This window comes from Pteropus vampyrus, unplaced genomic scaffold (assembly GCF_000151845.1).
Source record: "Pteropus vampyrus isolate Shadow unplaced genomic scaffold, Pvam_2.0 Scaffold490, whole genome shotgun sequence".
NCBI classification, from domain to species: domain Eukaryota; kingdom Metazoa; phylum Chordata; class Mammalia; order Chiroptera; family Pteropodidae; genus Pteropus; species Pteropus vampyrus.
In genome coordinates this window covers 463191-478019 of record NW_011889271.1, presented here as the reverse complement: position 1 = coordinate 478019, position 14829 = coordinate 463191, and the positions used below count along the sequence as shown (strand labels likewise).

At 56.6% G+C, this 14829-nt stretch overlaps 2 protein-coding genes across 2 annotated transcripts in view; one reads left to right on the top strand and one right to left on the bottom strand.

Annotated features, from left to right (window-relative positions):
- The first annotated feature begins 6260 nt into the window (after nucleotides 1–6260).
- CNFN (cornifelin) lies at nucleotides 6261–8417 on the top strand. Its single transcript, XM_011382838.1, has 4 exons — nucleotides 6261–6308; nucleotides 7484–7594; nucleotides 7968–8104; nucleotides 8196–8417. Exons 2-4 carry the CDS (start codon nucleotides 7486–7488, stop codon nucleotides 8283–8285), a joined length of 336 nt encoding a protein of 111 aa, XP_011381140.1. The 5' UTR covers nucleotides 6261–6308; nucleotides 7484–7485; the 3' UTR covers nucleotides 8286–8417.
- Nucleotides 8418–11857: 3440 nt separating this feature from the next.
- MEGF8 (multiple EGF like domains 8) overlaps nucleotides 11858–14829 on the bottom strand; it is a 43040-nt gene continuing 40068 nt past the window's right edge. The window contains exon 39 of the mRNA XM_023524733.1: nucleotides 11858–14623. Within this exon, the coding sequence (XP_023380501.1) occupies nucleotides 13355–14623 (1269 nt within the window). The 3' untranslated portion in view covers nucleotides 11858–13354. The remainder of the gene's footprint in view (nucleotides 14624–14829) is intronic.

Below are 14829 nucleotides of genomic sequence, written 5' to 3'. Positions count from 1 at the left end.
GCTCTGATCCGACCGCCCCTGCTCTAAACCTTTCCATGGCTCCCTACCACCACCACCCCCAGAACAAAGTTCAAGCTCCGCAGCCTGGCCCCTGCCCACCTCTTCTCCCTCTTCCAGCCTGACGAGCCGCCTGCCGGGGCACCCACAACCAGTAATACTCCTGCACCTCCCTGTATTTGCTCATGCCGAAACGCCCTCCCAGCACGCTCTCCTCCACCCTTGCTAGGCACCTCCTACCTGCTACCCCAAGATTTAGTTCCAATAGCCCTTCCTCTGGAAACTCTTTCCTGAGCCGCCAAACCCAAAAAAGGACTCTCCTGGACTCCCCCGCCTCTGCACACCCCTGCCCATCGATGTGTGGGTCTGCCCACCCATTTGACTTCTTGAGGGCTGGGCCCAAGCCTGACTCATCTCGGTTGCCACCATCGCCTAGGACGACGCTGGGCACACCGGAAGCCTCGGGAAATATTTAAATAATGGGTTGGTGAAGGTGTGAATGAGCGAGTGTGAGTGGTTATATGAGGAAATCAGTGAGTGAGGGAATTAATGAGGATAAGGAAGACTGAACGGACAGGTGGGCAGGGCAGGTAGGTGCAGACAAGAATCAGGTTTAGGGTGGGAGGAATGAATGGACAGATGAATGTCTGAGACTGAATCATGGATTCAGTTTCTCCAGCAAAGCAAGATAGACGGTCGCCCCGGCTAAGCTCCCCGCTCCGCCTCAAGCCTCCCCAAGTTCACCATTTCCCGTCCGAGCTACGTCTAGAATCCCAACCTTGGGCGTGCTGGAAACCGCTTACCCGGCGGGACCCGCAGAGCCTGTTCCCTCAATAGCCGGCTCCGGCCTCTGCAGAACCCAGCAGGATTCCCACCCTCCAGGTGCCCTGCCTATTGGCAGACTGGCGGCGGGATGGGCGGAGACTAACCTCTTCGAGAGCCTATCGCTGTCCGACTTAGGCCGGGTCCCGCCTACCAGGGAACGCTCCCTGAGTGGCCCAGAGCGGTAGGAGGCGGGGTGTCTATTGGTTGGATGATAGTGACTGGCGTCATGGTTAGCTTATCACAGCTAGACTTTGGAGGAGCAATCAAGTGTCAGACCCGCCTCTGGAAAGATAGAGCTAGGAGATAGGTAAGGGCGTCCTCGACCACAGAAGAGCCTTGAATGGGGGTTCTGGTTGCACGTACCCGGGCTGTTCACTGGCTTGATCCTTGAGTCCTGAGACAGGATGGGAACTTGAGAGTTCTGACTTCTTGGTCTTGAGGGAGGAGGCTGGGGGCCCGAGGGAGAAGGCGACTGAGAACCCGTGGGAGGAGGGAGTGGGGGCCTAGACTTCTGGGTCCGAGGGAGGAGGGAGCTGGGAACCTGAAAGGTCAGGGTCCAGGGACGGGGACTTTTGTATCCTAAGAGTCACTGGCCTACCCAGGGATGACAGTATTGAGGTTCAGGATTTTATGTGGCTATTTATGGAATTGGAGCCAGGCCTTGTCCCCAGGCAAGAGTTCTGGGTCCTGAGGTGGGGCTTGGACTAGCGATGAAGAGGAAGAAACTTAGGAGAAGCTCTGGCCTCAATGTGCCCTTTCCTCACCCCTAAAAGAGAAGCCGGGGGCCGAGTGCTCTCTGCAAAAGGAACCCGGAGTGGGAGGAGATTTGAAACTCAAGGGGAGACCAAGAGAAAAACAGATACCAATGGAGAGATTAAAATATTGAAAACAATAATAATAGCACTTTCTTGTATGGAATTTATTGTGGCCCAGGTTCTGTGCTAAGCATTTTACATAATTATCTCATGTCTTCCTCATAACAGCTCTAAGAGATTGGATGATGATGATGATGATGATTATTATAACCTCCATTTTACAAGTGAAGAAATTGACACCCAGGGAAAGAGAATCAAGATGTAAAGAGACAGGAGAGGCGTGAAAGACAGATGGAGATAAACAAAGAGATAAAGACAGGCCCAAAGAAAAGAAAAGGTAGACAAGGGAAAAAAGATTGTGGCTGAGAGCCAGGACTCCTGGGGGGTGGGGGGGTGTTCTGGGAACCAGGACTCCTGGGTTATGGGGAAGGAAGGACCAAGGATGGGGACTTCTGGGTATTTCCTACCCTGACACCCACATACCATGCTGTCCAGGCCTTCTTGCTCTGGGCGTCGGGCCTGGTTGGGGTCAAAAATAATGATTAGGAGGGAGCAGGTATGTCATTATCCTATTAGAAGATGATAAGAAAATGATTCATGGGGGTGCCCCAAGCCAGGGAGGGGCCTTTCCCTCATGGTCTTCGTTCTTTGATCTGGACAGATCGGACCTCAGGGAGGACCAGAGAGGGCCAGGGCCCTCTCTGTCCCTATCGCTGGGTCTCCATCACTCAGAACTGTCACTGAGCCCCTTGTGGAGACAGGTGGGCCACCCTGGAGCAGGAACAGCTTTGCTGATGGCTCTTCACTCTCTGAGTCTCTTTACTTTTCCCCACACCTTGAACCAATGCCTGTCAGAAGTCCTGGCTCATCGCAGGGGCTCATGCAATGCTAATGGAGTGGAGGGACAAACGTCCACGTCTCTCTGTGCAGCTCCTCTGTCCCCGTCCTACCATCTTTCGTGTCCCCACCACATTTCCTTTCTCAGCCTCTCCCTGGCCTCGCCCATCTCCTCCCACCTTCCCTTTCGCCCCGGTGTTAGTCCCGAAGCCTCCAGGCCCACCATTCCCATTGGGGGGAACTGAGGCTCAGAGTCACCCTTCCAGAGCCACTCGTGTGACATGTAAAGAAGTGGCTGAGAAAGGGGTTCTCCAGGCCCCAGATATGGATACACGCCCAGCACCTCAGAGTCGGAAATGCAAGATTACTCCAAACACGTGCCCTCACAACACATCCCTGGGGTGCTATTGCATTTACACCCACACAATCAGAGAATCACACGCAGCACACGCAACCACCTACAAACACAAACATAGGCACGCAATCACGGAATCACTGCACTGACCACACACACACAGAGAAATATCCTATTCCACATACAAAACAGACAACCCCTGCAGGCAGTGAAATACCCAGCCACTGACAGGCATTCATCCAATCCCTACTAGAACAATGAACAGACTTGATTTCATTTACTATTGTATCCCCAGCAACTAGAACAGATCAGTGTCACCATCATTATCAACATAAACGGAAACTGCTTCCTACGTGCCAGGCGCTTTACGTGAATTAACTCATTTAATCCTCTCAACAACTCTATTTACAACAATCCATTTTGCAGATGCAAAATTTGAGGTCTGGAGAAGTTTAGTGATTTGCCCAAGTTTTCACAGCCAATTAAGAGACCATCAGGATTAGAACTCAGGTTTTCTAGCTCTGGAGTCCATCACACAAGGCTACCACTCAATAAATAATTCCTGCCTTAATCCAGTCAGAATTACAGAAACAGCCACGGAAACTACACCCAAACTCGGGGACACAGTGGGGAGACTCACAGGAGGGCAATAGAAACACACAAATAAAAAAAACCCCTTCACGTGTCACACCCCAGAACACAGGAACATGAAAAGTGACACACATCGTGACAATCTCCATACAGACACACAACACCCAGAGAGGCGCATACCACACAGAGACATTACACACCCAAAACCAGACACAGGGGCCCACCCAGAGCTCCCTGTTCCCCTCCCAGCCCCGCTGGGCTGGCCTTTGAGGAAGCAGCAAGCTTAGGATGGCAAGGGGGGCCACCTCACTTGTCTGCTCAGCCTTACCGGTTCCACCAGGGTCATGGATGGCACCACCTGCCTTGTGAAACCCACATTGGGAAACTGGACCCAGACCTGGCCTGGACTCCTGGGTTCTAGGGAGAAAGGGGCTGGGATCCTGGGTTCCGGGGTCTGAGGGAAGAGGGGCTGGCGGCCCAGACTCCTCGGTCCTGGGGGAAGAGAGGGCGGGAGGCCTGGACCCTGGGGTTCTCCGTAGGGAAGCCTGGGCTTCCGGAATCCTGGGTTCTGGGAAAAGGCCAGGATTTGGATTCCTCTGTCTTTGAAGGTAAGGTTCTAGATTTAGCAAATAAACAAACAAACTAAAAAACAGAATTCCCAGTCAGATATGAATTTCACATAAACAACAAAAACTTTATTAGATAAGTATATCTCAAATATTACGTGGGATATACTTATACTAAAAAAATAAAGTATTTGTTGTTTATCTGAAATTTGAATATAACTAGGTGTCCTGTATTTTATCTGGCAACCCTATTTGAGGCGGGAGAAGGCCAGATACCTAGAGACTCTGCCATGGTCACTCCTCAGCCCCCAGGCCTCTGCTCTTCCTGCCCTCCACCCGCTGCCTCACCCCTAAGCCGGCCACCTCACAGCTTCCCCAGTCCCAATTTCCTCATCCACACGAGTTGCTGTATCTAATTGCAGCCCCCAGGCTGTGTCAGAGTAGGAAGAGGAAACTGAAGGACAACTCAGGCTGTCATACTGGGAGCCCTAGGGTCCTCAGAGGTGACTGACCTTGAGTCACCTGCAGCCCATGGTCTGGACAGCTGGGGGATGGGGCCAGGTGGCCGTCTCTACGGGCAGGCCTGGAGATGGGGAGAGGAGCTGAGACAGGAGGCAGAGACCCCAGAAGAAGGGGAAGAAACACAGAGCTTGGGAGGAGAGAGACTCAGAGATGGGAGACAGAGACCCAGAGAAATTTGGAAACAGGCAGAGACAAGGAAAGGAAGAGAGGAGAGACCAGAGCTGGAGAGACACAGATGCAGAGGTGGGGGGACAGGGACGCTAGAACAGAAGGGAAGAGAAGATGTTCCACAGATATTCAGGTTCCCGGACCAAGTGATGGACACACACAGGCAAGACCCTGAGGGCTGCCCACGGATCTGGGGATAAGGGCAGTAAGTGGTACCAACTGGGCGGTACCAGGAGACCACGGCTTGGGACGTGGTGTGTTGGCCCAGGGAGTGCAGGGAAAGCAGTGGATCCCAGGCCAACAGGGTGATCCATCTCCCATCACCCCATCCCTACCCATGTCTGGTGGGGTGACGACAACACCTTCTCTGCAGGTGACACCCCAATTTTCCAGTACCTCCTACATTTTTGGGGTGACACCCGTACGGAGAACCCCACCCGGCTCTAATGCTGCTTCTCTCACTGAGTCACCTCCAACCTGGCAAGGCCTGTTGAGGGGAGAAGGTGACTCAGGCCTCAAGGCCCCCAGCTCTTTCAACCCTCAGGAAGTCAACAGGTCTGGGATCCCAGGACCCCTACGTGACTCAGGAATGCAGCCCAAACCCAAGAATCTAGACCCCAGCCCCTTTCTCCCTCAGACTCAGGGATCTGAGTCCTCTCTCCCTCCTCCGTGAGGGACCAGAGATCAGGCCCTTGGCCTCTTCCTCTCTCAGACCCAGGAGTCCATGTCCCTAGTCCTCTGCTCTGTTACAACCCAGGAGGCCCAGGCCACAGCCTCCTTCAGGAACCAAGTTTCTCAATTCCTAGCCTCCTCCCTTCCCAATTTAGAGGTGTGACAAGGTGTGTTTATTTACTTTGGTTCCAGCATGAGTAACCCCAAAACACACTGTCCCCCCCACCCCATGTGCCTCATGGTTCCTAATGGGAGGACAATACCTCCATCCCAGGAAAGTGGAGACCTCACTAAGGATGGTGGGGAGCCCCCCAAAGCAAGTCCACACTGCACTCTCCCCCTCACTGCAGGCTTTCCTCTCCCCCTTTCCCTTCCGTCCTCAGAATCTGTCCCCCGCTTCTCGCCATCTCTCCCCAGATCTTTGCGTCTCTGTCGAGGTATCTATTTCTCCGTTCCTATCTTCTCTTCCCCTCCATCTCTCAGGATCTCCTTAGCGCTCCCTCTCCGGTCTCGACCACCCTTTCTGTCTCTGTGTCCCCCATTCCTTCCCCATCTCTCTCTCTCTCTCTCTCTCTCCCTCTTTCCGGTCTCTGTGCTTTGACCCAGCTACGTCCCTCGCATCTCCCCTCCACCTTCCCTCCTCAGCTCTCTGCCCACTCCCCTACCCTCACTTCTAGCTCCTCGTCCTGACCCGCTCCCTCACGATTTTTCTGGGTCCGTTGAGGCACTGCAGAAGGGGGACGTGGGGGGATGGAGGATGGGGAGGGAGGGAGGGAGGGGAAGTTCCGGTGGGGGAAAGAGGTTTGGCCTGACCGGCCGGGCTCCCTGGGCACCTCTGTCATAGCCCCGCCCAGGGACCTGTGGCCGCCCAAATATAAACAGCTCCTGGCCCAAGATTGAGAACTCAGTGCCCGTGTCACCCACACCTCTGTCTCCATCATCTCCGTCGCCATCCTGCAGGTAGGAGCACCTCCTCCCAAGCCCTCTGCTCTGAGGTCAGTGCCTCTGCTCCATTCTCCCTGTCTCTCTCTCCACTCGCATCTCTTTGTCTCCCTGCAGATCTCTGACTGTCTCTCTGTCTTTCTCAAGGCTTTCTTTACCTCCTTCCTACTCTGGGTGGTGCTGGGCTGAGTTCAGAAATCCTGGGGCCCAGCACCCCCTCTACTAACTCCCTTGGCCTGGGCCATCAGATGTGGGGCATTTCACTTCTCAGCCTCGGTGTTCCAGCTATGAAATGAGCCTGCAGAGAAGTCAAAGTGCTGGGCTGGTGTGAGCGTTACTGGTGGCATCTCTAAAGGCACCTGGCTCTGATGTCTTTCTCCCGTTGTCTCTGACTCTGCCTGTCTCTGTCTCTTGGTCTCTCCAGCTCTGCCTCTGGAATGAGGAGGGTCCTCTGGGGTCTGTCGGGCAGCTGTATAGAGATGGGCGAGTTTCTCGCCCCTACACCATACACCCCTATGCCATGTCTCTCCTGGAGGCAGGCTGACTTGGCCTCTCTCTCCCCAGCATCCCTCCCCCTGAGAACCCAGCCCCCAGTGCCCCTGCCCCTTGTCCTCCCCTCCCCCCGGTATCCAGTGTCCCTTGGACAGACTCCGCCGCCGTCACCGCTGCCACCTTTGCCGTCCCCATCGCGACCTCCGCAGGGGCCAACAAGATGCAGTTTGAGATGCACGACAACGTGAAAGGCAAAGGTGGGATCGCTGGATGGACCGGCAACCCTTCCAGCCCCCGGAACCTGGCCGCTTCCCTTCCCTGGGCACCCTGGCTTCGAAGACAGACGGCGCCTGCTTGCACCCCAGAGGCCCCCCGAAATGCGGGAACCCAGTGCCCTCAGCCCTGATGTGGAGGAGGCAGCGGCGCGTCTCAGCCCCGCCCACGTGACACATTCTTGCCCAGACATGCGGGAGCCCCCCATCCCCAGCTCAACCACATGTGCAGGAGGCAGCGGCAATAGGACAGAGCGGGGTGTCGATGCCCGGATGTGGCAGAAGGGAAGGGGGGCGCAGTGGTGTCCCCTCAGTGGGCGGCCTGGTGGCCCCGCCCTGACTGCCCGGCAGACGGAGGGGCGAAAGGGGTGCGGGGACCCAGATGGCGCTGCGAGGCTGCCCGCTGACCCCTGTCCCCCACCTCCGCAGCCATGTCCTACCCAGTGACCAGTCAGCCCCAGTGTGCCAGCAGCTGCTACCAGACCCAGCTCAGTGACTGGCACACCGGCCTCACGGACTGCTGCAACGACATGCCCGTCTGTGAGTGCCCGCCCTCCCCTCCGGGCAGCGGGGAGAGTGGGAAGGGGGGGAAGGTCACCTCCTGCCCCCTCGGACGCCCTGCTAACCCCACTGAATTCCCACTCTAACCCTCACGCCTTCCTCGGATCCCCCAAACACGTCCTAGGATCCTGACCTCACACCTTCCAGCTTCCCCTCGGACCCTCAACCTTTGACCCTCTCTCTGGCCCCCGCCCAATTCCCTCCGGGACGTTTACTTCGCTGTCCCCCAACACTCACTTCCCCCTGGGACCCTCAACCCGGCTCCGGGAACCCTCAGCCTCGGCCCCTGCGACGCGGCGCGGGCGGGAGGCGCCGGGTGGGCCTTGCCCTGACGGCCCCGCGTCCGCCGCAGGTCTGTGCGGCACTTTCGCCCCCCTGTGCCTCGCCTGCCGCATCTCCGACGACTTCGGCGAGTGCTGCTGCACGCCCTACCTGCCCGGAGGCCTGCACTCCCTGCGCACCGGCATGCGCGAGCGCTACCGCATCCAGGTGCGCGCGGCGCCGCCAGCCACCCGGGCGGGGGCTTGGGGACCGGACTCCGCTTCCTCGGGTCTCCTAACCGCTCTCTCCCACCCTCTAGGGCTCTATCGGGCACGACTGGGCGGCCCTCACCTTCTGTTTGCCCTGCGCCCTCTGTCAGATGGCGCGGGAACTGAAGATCCGAGAGTAACGAAGTGTCTCCCCCACCCTCCGCCTCTCCCGTCCATCCCGCCCGGGCCCCTCGGCCCCTTCCCGGGAGGGCCTGCCCCTCCGCCCTATCCCGCCACCTGAAATACACCCACAATAAAAACCTGAAAACCAACCCCGCCTACGTCTTTTGTCCCAGAGAAGGAATCTGGGTGGAGAAGGAGGTTTGGTGGGGACAGAGAGAAGAGGCCTAGGTGTGGAGGGAGGAGTCGCAGAGTCCGGTCAGAGCTTCGATCTCCGCCTGCTGCGGATGACATCTGCAAGTCTCTTTGCTCTCTAAGCCAGGCGTCCTCACTAACAAAATAAAGCCACTCACGGCTTAGCTGCCTGCCTGAAGCTCTGCCCAGATGCTGAAAATAAGCAAAATGAGAAAAGCCATCTTGGCAGAGTCCAGGCACTCAAGGTCAAAGAAAAATGTAGGTGCCCCCACTGCTTGTTCAATACCTATGGACTCCGCTACACACAATTCTAACTTTGTTTCTAAAGCGGAAGACTAATAAGTTAAGGCTCTCTGGAGCAGGAGCGAATCTTTAGGATCAGCCAGTTCAATCCACCCTCTTTATTACAATAGCAACTAGCAGATTAGAAAATGTTCCGGTTTCAAAATCGGACAGACCTGGGATCCAGTCTTGTCTCTTGCCACTTACTGTGTTATCTTAGTGAATTAATAAACCTTTCTGTCTCTTCCTCTGAGGATAATGCCTAATATGTCCTCCGACTACTGTGAGAGCAAGAGACGAAACGGATGGGAAGGCCAAAAATTGAACTTAATAAATTGTTAATATTATTATTCATATAATAACAACTATTTTAATATTAATATATTGCTTGTATTATTTGCTGTTCTTCTCTCTCTCTTTCTCGGTGGATCCAGCCATCGAGTGACTTCTTCACTTGGAATACCCCATGAGCATCTCAAATTTGACATGTCCAAAACCTAACCCCTGACTTCCCTCCAAATCTGCTCCTCCCACAGCCTCCCCACGTCAGGAACAGCCAGCCCCAGCTTTCCAGCTGCTCAGTCGCCTCTCTCACCCAGCCTCCAATCTGCGAACAAACTGTCAGTTCCACTTTGAGTATATCCAGAATCTCGCTTCTCTCCGCTCCACGGGCCCCACCTCCTTCCAGCCACTCTCCCCTTCGGCCTGAACTAATGCAGTGGCTCCTCACGGGGCTCCCTGCCCCACCCCCACCCCTTCAGTCTCTTCTCCACAGAGGAGCCCTGTGACCATCTGAGTCAGATCACATCCCTCCTGTGCTCAGGACCTCCTCACAGCTCCTCACCCACAGAGTATAAACGCCAGAGTCCTCACCTGGCCCAAGGACCTGCAGGATCTGCCTCTTGTTCCCTCAACGCCTGTCTCCTTCTGCCTTCTGCTCCAACCACATGAGCCTTTGCTGTTTCTCTAAAATGCTAGGCACGCTCCCACCTCAGGGCCTTTGCACTGGCTATTCCCACGACTAGGGATTCTCTTCCCTCACGTCTCTATGGCTCACTCCTTCACTTCTGCTCACACGTCAACTTATGAGAGAGGCCTTCCCTTCCCAGTTTAAACAGCAAGTACCAGCCCCCCACCCCTTACCCCCTCGTTCGCTGCCTTGTTTTCCTGGTCATCTTCCAACATACCCCATCATTTACTTATTGTCAGTCTCTCCACTGGCTCATCAGCTCTGGGAGGGCAAGGACCTTGTTCACTGCTGCGTCCCCAGCACCTAGCACAGCGTGAGACCCTCGGTAGGTAGAGATGATACGTGATCACAGGTGGGAATGGGAGACACAAGCTTAGAAAAGGGAAGCGATTTTAGGCGTAAAGAGGGCAGGTGGTGATGGAAACTCAGACAGGCTGGTGTCAGAATCTGGGTTCCCCTATTAATTAGCTCCGATTTCTTAGGCAAGGGACTCAGCTTCTGCATCCGCAAAATGGGGGAACGAGACTCTACCCCACAGCGGGGATATCGGGAAGACCACGTGCGACTGATGCCAAGCACCTGGCATGGGGCCTGGAGGGCTGTGGGCCCTTGGAAACGTTTTCCACCTTTTCCCGAGTGTTGCCAATCCCTAGGGCATTGGTGGCCACACACAGGCTAGAATCCAGGCCTCTGTCACACTCTATGAGCCTCTTGAGTTCGGGTGTGTGGATACCGGGGAGAGGTGACAGTTGAGGGGCTGACATGGAGGGAGGAGGGACACGTGCTGTGGGGCATTCGTACGTGAGCGTCTGCATGGCAGCAACAGGATTTGGAAGAAGGGGTGGCCCCGCATCCCAGAGAGAAGGGCGAACGCTCTGCTCAGGAAGGCAACGTCACGAGGTGACGGCCAGGAAGAGACCTGGCCCAAGGGTCCGAGGGCCACCTGAGGGAGACTTGAAGAACCACCGTGGCGCCCTCCTGACCATGCAGGATGACCTCTCCCCCGAGGCAGCACGTCCCGCTGCTGGCTAGCTCTGCGGATGGGAAATTCTGCCTTATCCCCCCAGCAGAAACTTGCCGTTGTGAACACCCTGCTCCTAGCATCCACGCTGCTGAGCCAGCTCTCAGCTAGGTCGACCTCTGCCTTCCTTCCTTGGGAGGCAGAAGAGCCTGGCAGTCAAGCACGTGGATTTGGGTCAGAAGGTCTGGGTTCAAAGGATGGTTATCACTCAACAGCTAAATAAAACCTGTGCATTTTCTCACCTGCAAAACGGGGATGACACAGTACCAACCTCATATAGTTACTGGAAAGACCAAATAAAACCACAGCAGTAACAAGCCAAGCAAACCGTCTAGCATCAGTAGTTAGTAAACACAAGTTCACAGTCATATCTTAGAAGTTGGGCACTACCATCAGCTCGTAAAGGCAACACTCACATATGCACAGAAAAATCCCTGAAAAGCTCTTAAATTGCCCAGAAAATCTGAAAATAGTGATATTCATGGACCACACTGGAGACCCACGTGCCTCTAAGTCCAACACATCACCGTGTCCTCTGCTAAACATCAGACGAAGCCGCCAGCTTGCACCTAGGGGCCAGTTTGCACAGAAAGGTACACGGTTTAGCACGCCCCGTGAGACTCCCACGCTGAGCGAGGCCCAGCCGAGGGGACAGAGATCTCCAGTGCCCCACACCCCTTGCCTCAGGATCTTGCTCGCCAGGGGACTGATGAATAAAGGCTCCCGCGATGCTTCAGGCTTGGGCCGTGAGAGCCCACTTGGGTTAGGGAAAGCTCGCTGTACAGTCTCCATGCTGCCTGAACTCCTAAGTCAGAAGCCAGGATGAAACCCAGACCTGGGACCAAGGCGGCCATTTCCCTCCTGAAACAAACCGGGATCCCCCAGTGACAGCGATCGGAGGAAAACGGCCTCACTGCTCTCGCGCCCCCTCGGTTTGTCCCTTCTAGGAATAAGAGCTTCTGTGGTGGCATCGTCCCCAGGAGAGGCAGCAGGGAGTCAGACCCAGGCTGCGTGGCTTGGAGGGGACACCAAGATAAGGGCATTTATCCCATTTATCCAGCGCTTGGGTGTTGAATCAGAGCCAACACCCTGTCTCCTGCATGCACACATTCCTGAGACGCTGGTCTTCCCCACACTCTTTATTTGTTGATTCAGTTGCTCCCTACTCTCTCAGCTGGCCTGTGGAGACACACATGGATGGATCTTTTAGACTGAGGTGCCCAGGAAAGGAGAGACACAGGGCCCAGGTTCCCAAGGTCCAGAATGAGCAATTAGGGGATGGGAGTCTTGGGAAAGGAGAGTCTCAAGTTCAAGGTGGCTAGGATGATGGGGGGTGTCTTCAAGGGGTAGGGGAGCTCAGAAGTTCATGGTGATGGCTGGAGTGGGGAGCAGCCCCTGGGGAGAGCTCAGAAGTCTTCAGGTCAGCATTGTCTGGGAAGAGAGCTGTACGTTGAGGTCTCAACCATTTTAATCTCCAATCTTGATATCTACTCCCATCCCTTCCTCCCTACACCTGGGGCGGCATCTCAGGCAGCAATTTGACTCCTAGCACCCGCTCTGAGCTGGGTGACCCTGGTCCTGGGGTCAGGTAAAACGGCCTGAGCTTCGTCCTTCAGCCTACAGGTGGCAGCAGCAGCTTCCTGCTGTAGCTCAGGCCTCACTGTCCTGCCTCATCAGCTGCATCCCTTGCCAGTCCACTCCGTCCCCTGCACCAAGTTCCTTCTGCTGAAATGCTCAGAATGGTTTGTTTTCCCTGGTTGGACCTGAAAGAAGAGATATCTAAAGGGCATCGTAGGTCCAAAACTTCCCCATAAGCCCCCATCTGCCCATCTTACTAAATGACCCCACCATCCACCCACAATTCAGGCTACAATGTTGGGGTCATCCTGGATTCATCCCTTATCCCAACACCTACATCTCATTACATCCTTCTGCCCACATCCTGCATCTGTCCCTGACTCTCTCTCCCACAGCCACCTCCGTGAGCTGGCTCATCATCTCTTGTCCCTTGCTGCCTCTTTCACCCCCTCCAACCCATTCTCCACACTGCAGCCAAGTGACCCCTCAAATTGGTCTGCTGGATCCTGTCATTCCCCTTCACGAACCTGTCCGATGGCTTCCCGTTGCCCTGAAAACAACACCCCAAACCCTATCTGGGGCCCACAGGCCCTGGATGATCGACCCCTGCCTGTCCCCAGCCCCATCGCCTCTTCACACTCAGCTGGCCGGCTTTGATCGTTCCTATAAAACGAGCTGGTTCCCACCTCAGGGCCTTTATTCCCTCGGTCTGGAACCCACTTCCCACAGCTCTTCTCACGGCCAGATCTTTCCACGCCTTTGTTTAGCCTCTCGGATGCCCAGTTAGTTGACTTTACCCTGAGGTCCCTACAGCCACATCGGTCCCATGAGATCACTGAACCTTCTGTCTCGGTTCCTGTTTGCCCAGCGCCTTCAACAGTGCCTGGCACATAGCAGGTATTCAATAAATAATTGTTGAATGCAGAACAAAGAAGGCCCTGTCTGGGGACCCCCAGGGGAAGCAACCAGAGGTCTCTGAGGACAGTGGTCCCCATTAAGGGCCCCAAGTTCAGAGTGGCCCTGTCAGAGGACGCGGCCGTGGGTCAGAGGGACATGCTGGTGAGGTTGTCCTGGCTCAGCAGTCCCTTCCGGCCTACGCCAGACCCGTGCCCACCGCCTCCAGCACCCCCGCCGCCCCCGCAGTACTCATGCAGCCTGTGCCGCAGCGTGACGAGGGCTGACCCCAGGCAGGCGCCATTGGGAGCATGGGGCCCGCCAGGCAGCTGGAGCAGCAGTGTGGCCACACCGGCCATGCCATCTTCGGTGGGCTCGAGGGTGATAGGCCCGGCTCGAAGGCCGGCAGCGGTGGTGGGGATGGCTGGTGGGCAGCAGCCCCCGCCCACAGGTCCCCAGGGCCCACCGGCCCCTGTCAGCAGCAGGGGTGCCAAGAAGGGCTCAGAGCGGCGAAAGGTGGGTGGCGGGAGCCCGGCCGGCTTCCAGGCAGGGACCGGGGCAGCGGGGTCCGGCGGGAAGCAGACGGTGACCTTGGCGAAGGGGCGGCTAGCCATCTTGGTCATCTCTTGCAGGTGTCGGCGCTGCTCCTGCCGCTGGTCCAGGGCCTGCTTGGCCTTCCAGAGCAGCACGCAGAGCGACAGGAAAAGGAAGAAGCAGGAGAAGAAGACAGAGAAGAAGACAAACAGGTCGATGTGGGCCTGGTCCTGCCGGAAGAACAGCAGGCCCTGTGAGTCTGCCGAGCCGTTGGCGCCGGGCCCACTGGGGTCCCCCACGCCCAGCAGCAGCAGGTAGAAGCGGCTGGACTTGAGGGCATGGTGCTCGTGCGGGTAGGTGATGACCAGCCGGTCCCGCACACTGCGGACCACCAGCACCGCTGATGGCTCCATCACTGTCACGTAGGTGATCAGGCCCCGCGGCCACACCTCCCGCACCCGCGGCTCTGCTGGGGTGGCCAGCCCACTCCCGGCTCCAGGTCCCCCCAGGTCCCCAGCTCCCCGGGGCCCGCCATCCGCAGGGGGTGGAGGTGGCGGTGGGGGCGGGGGTGGCTGGATATGCACTGTGTGGATGCCCGTGTCGGGGGCCACGCGGACCACAAAGGTGTCGTAGGAGGTGGAGACGTAGAGGTCCACGGCACCAAAGGTCACATCCAACGTCAAGCGGATGTCCACGTTGGTGAATTTGGGCTGCACGCCGAAGAGGACGGTGCGGCCAGGGCCCAGGGCCTTGCGCTTGGGCTCGTGGAAGCAGTTGGTCTGGGACGTCGGGTCCAGGCAGCACTCCTGCTCCACAGAGATGAGGCGGTAGCACTGCTGGCCGCCTAGCGGGCTCCCGTGGAAGGACTCTCGGCACTTGGCGCACTGCGGGCAGTGAGCGGGGAGGGAGGCAGCTGTCAGGGCTGAGCTCGGTGCCCCACCCTGTTTCAGGCGGAACCAACATTCTGTACTTATTAAGTAGCCAGTTCCCCCAATGACCAAGCAGCTTCCTTGTGACCTCCCTGACACGGTGTGGATGCTGCCAGGACCCTACGCTCTAACACTGCTGGCCCTGGTATCACCCCAGTGAC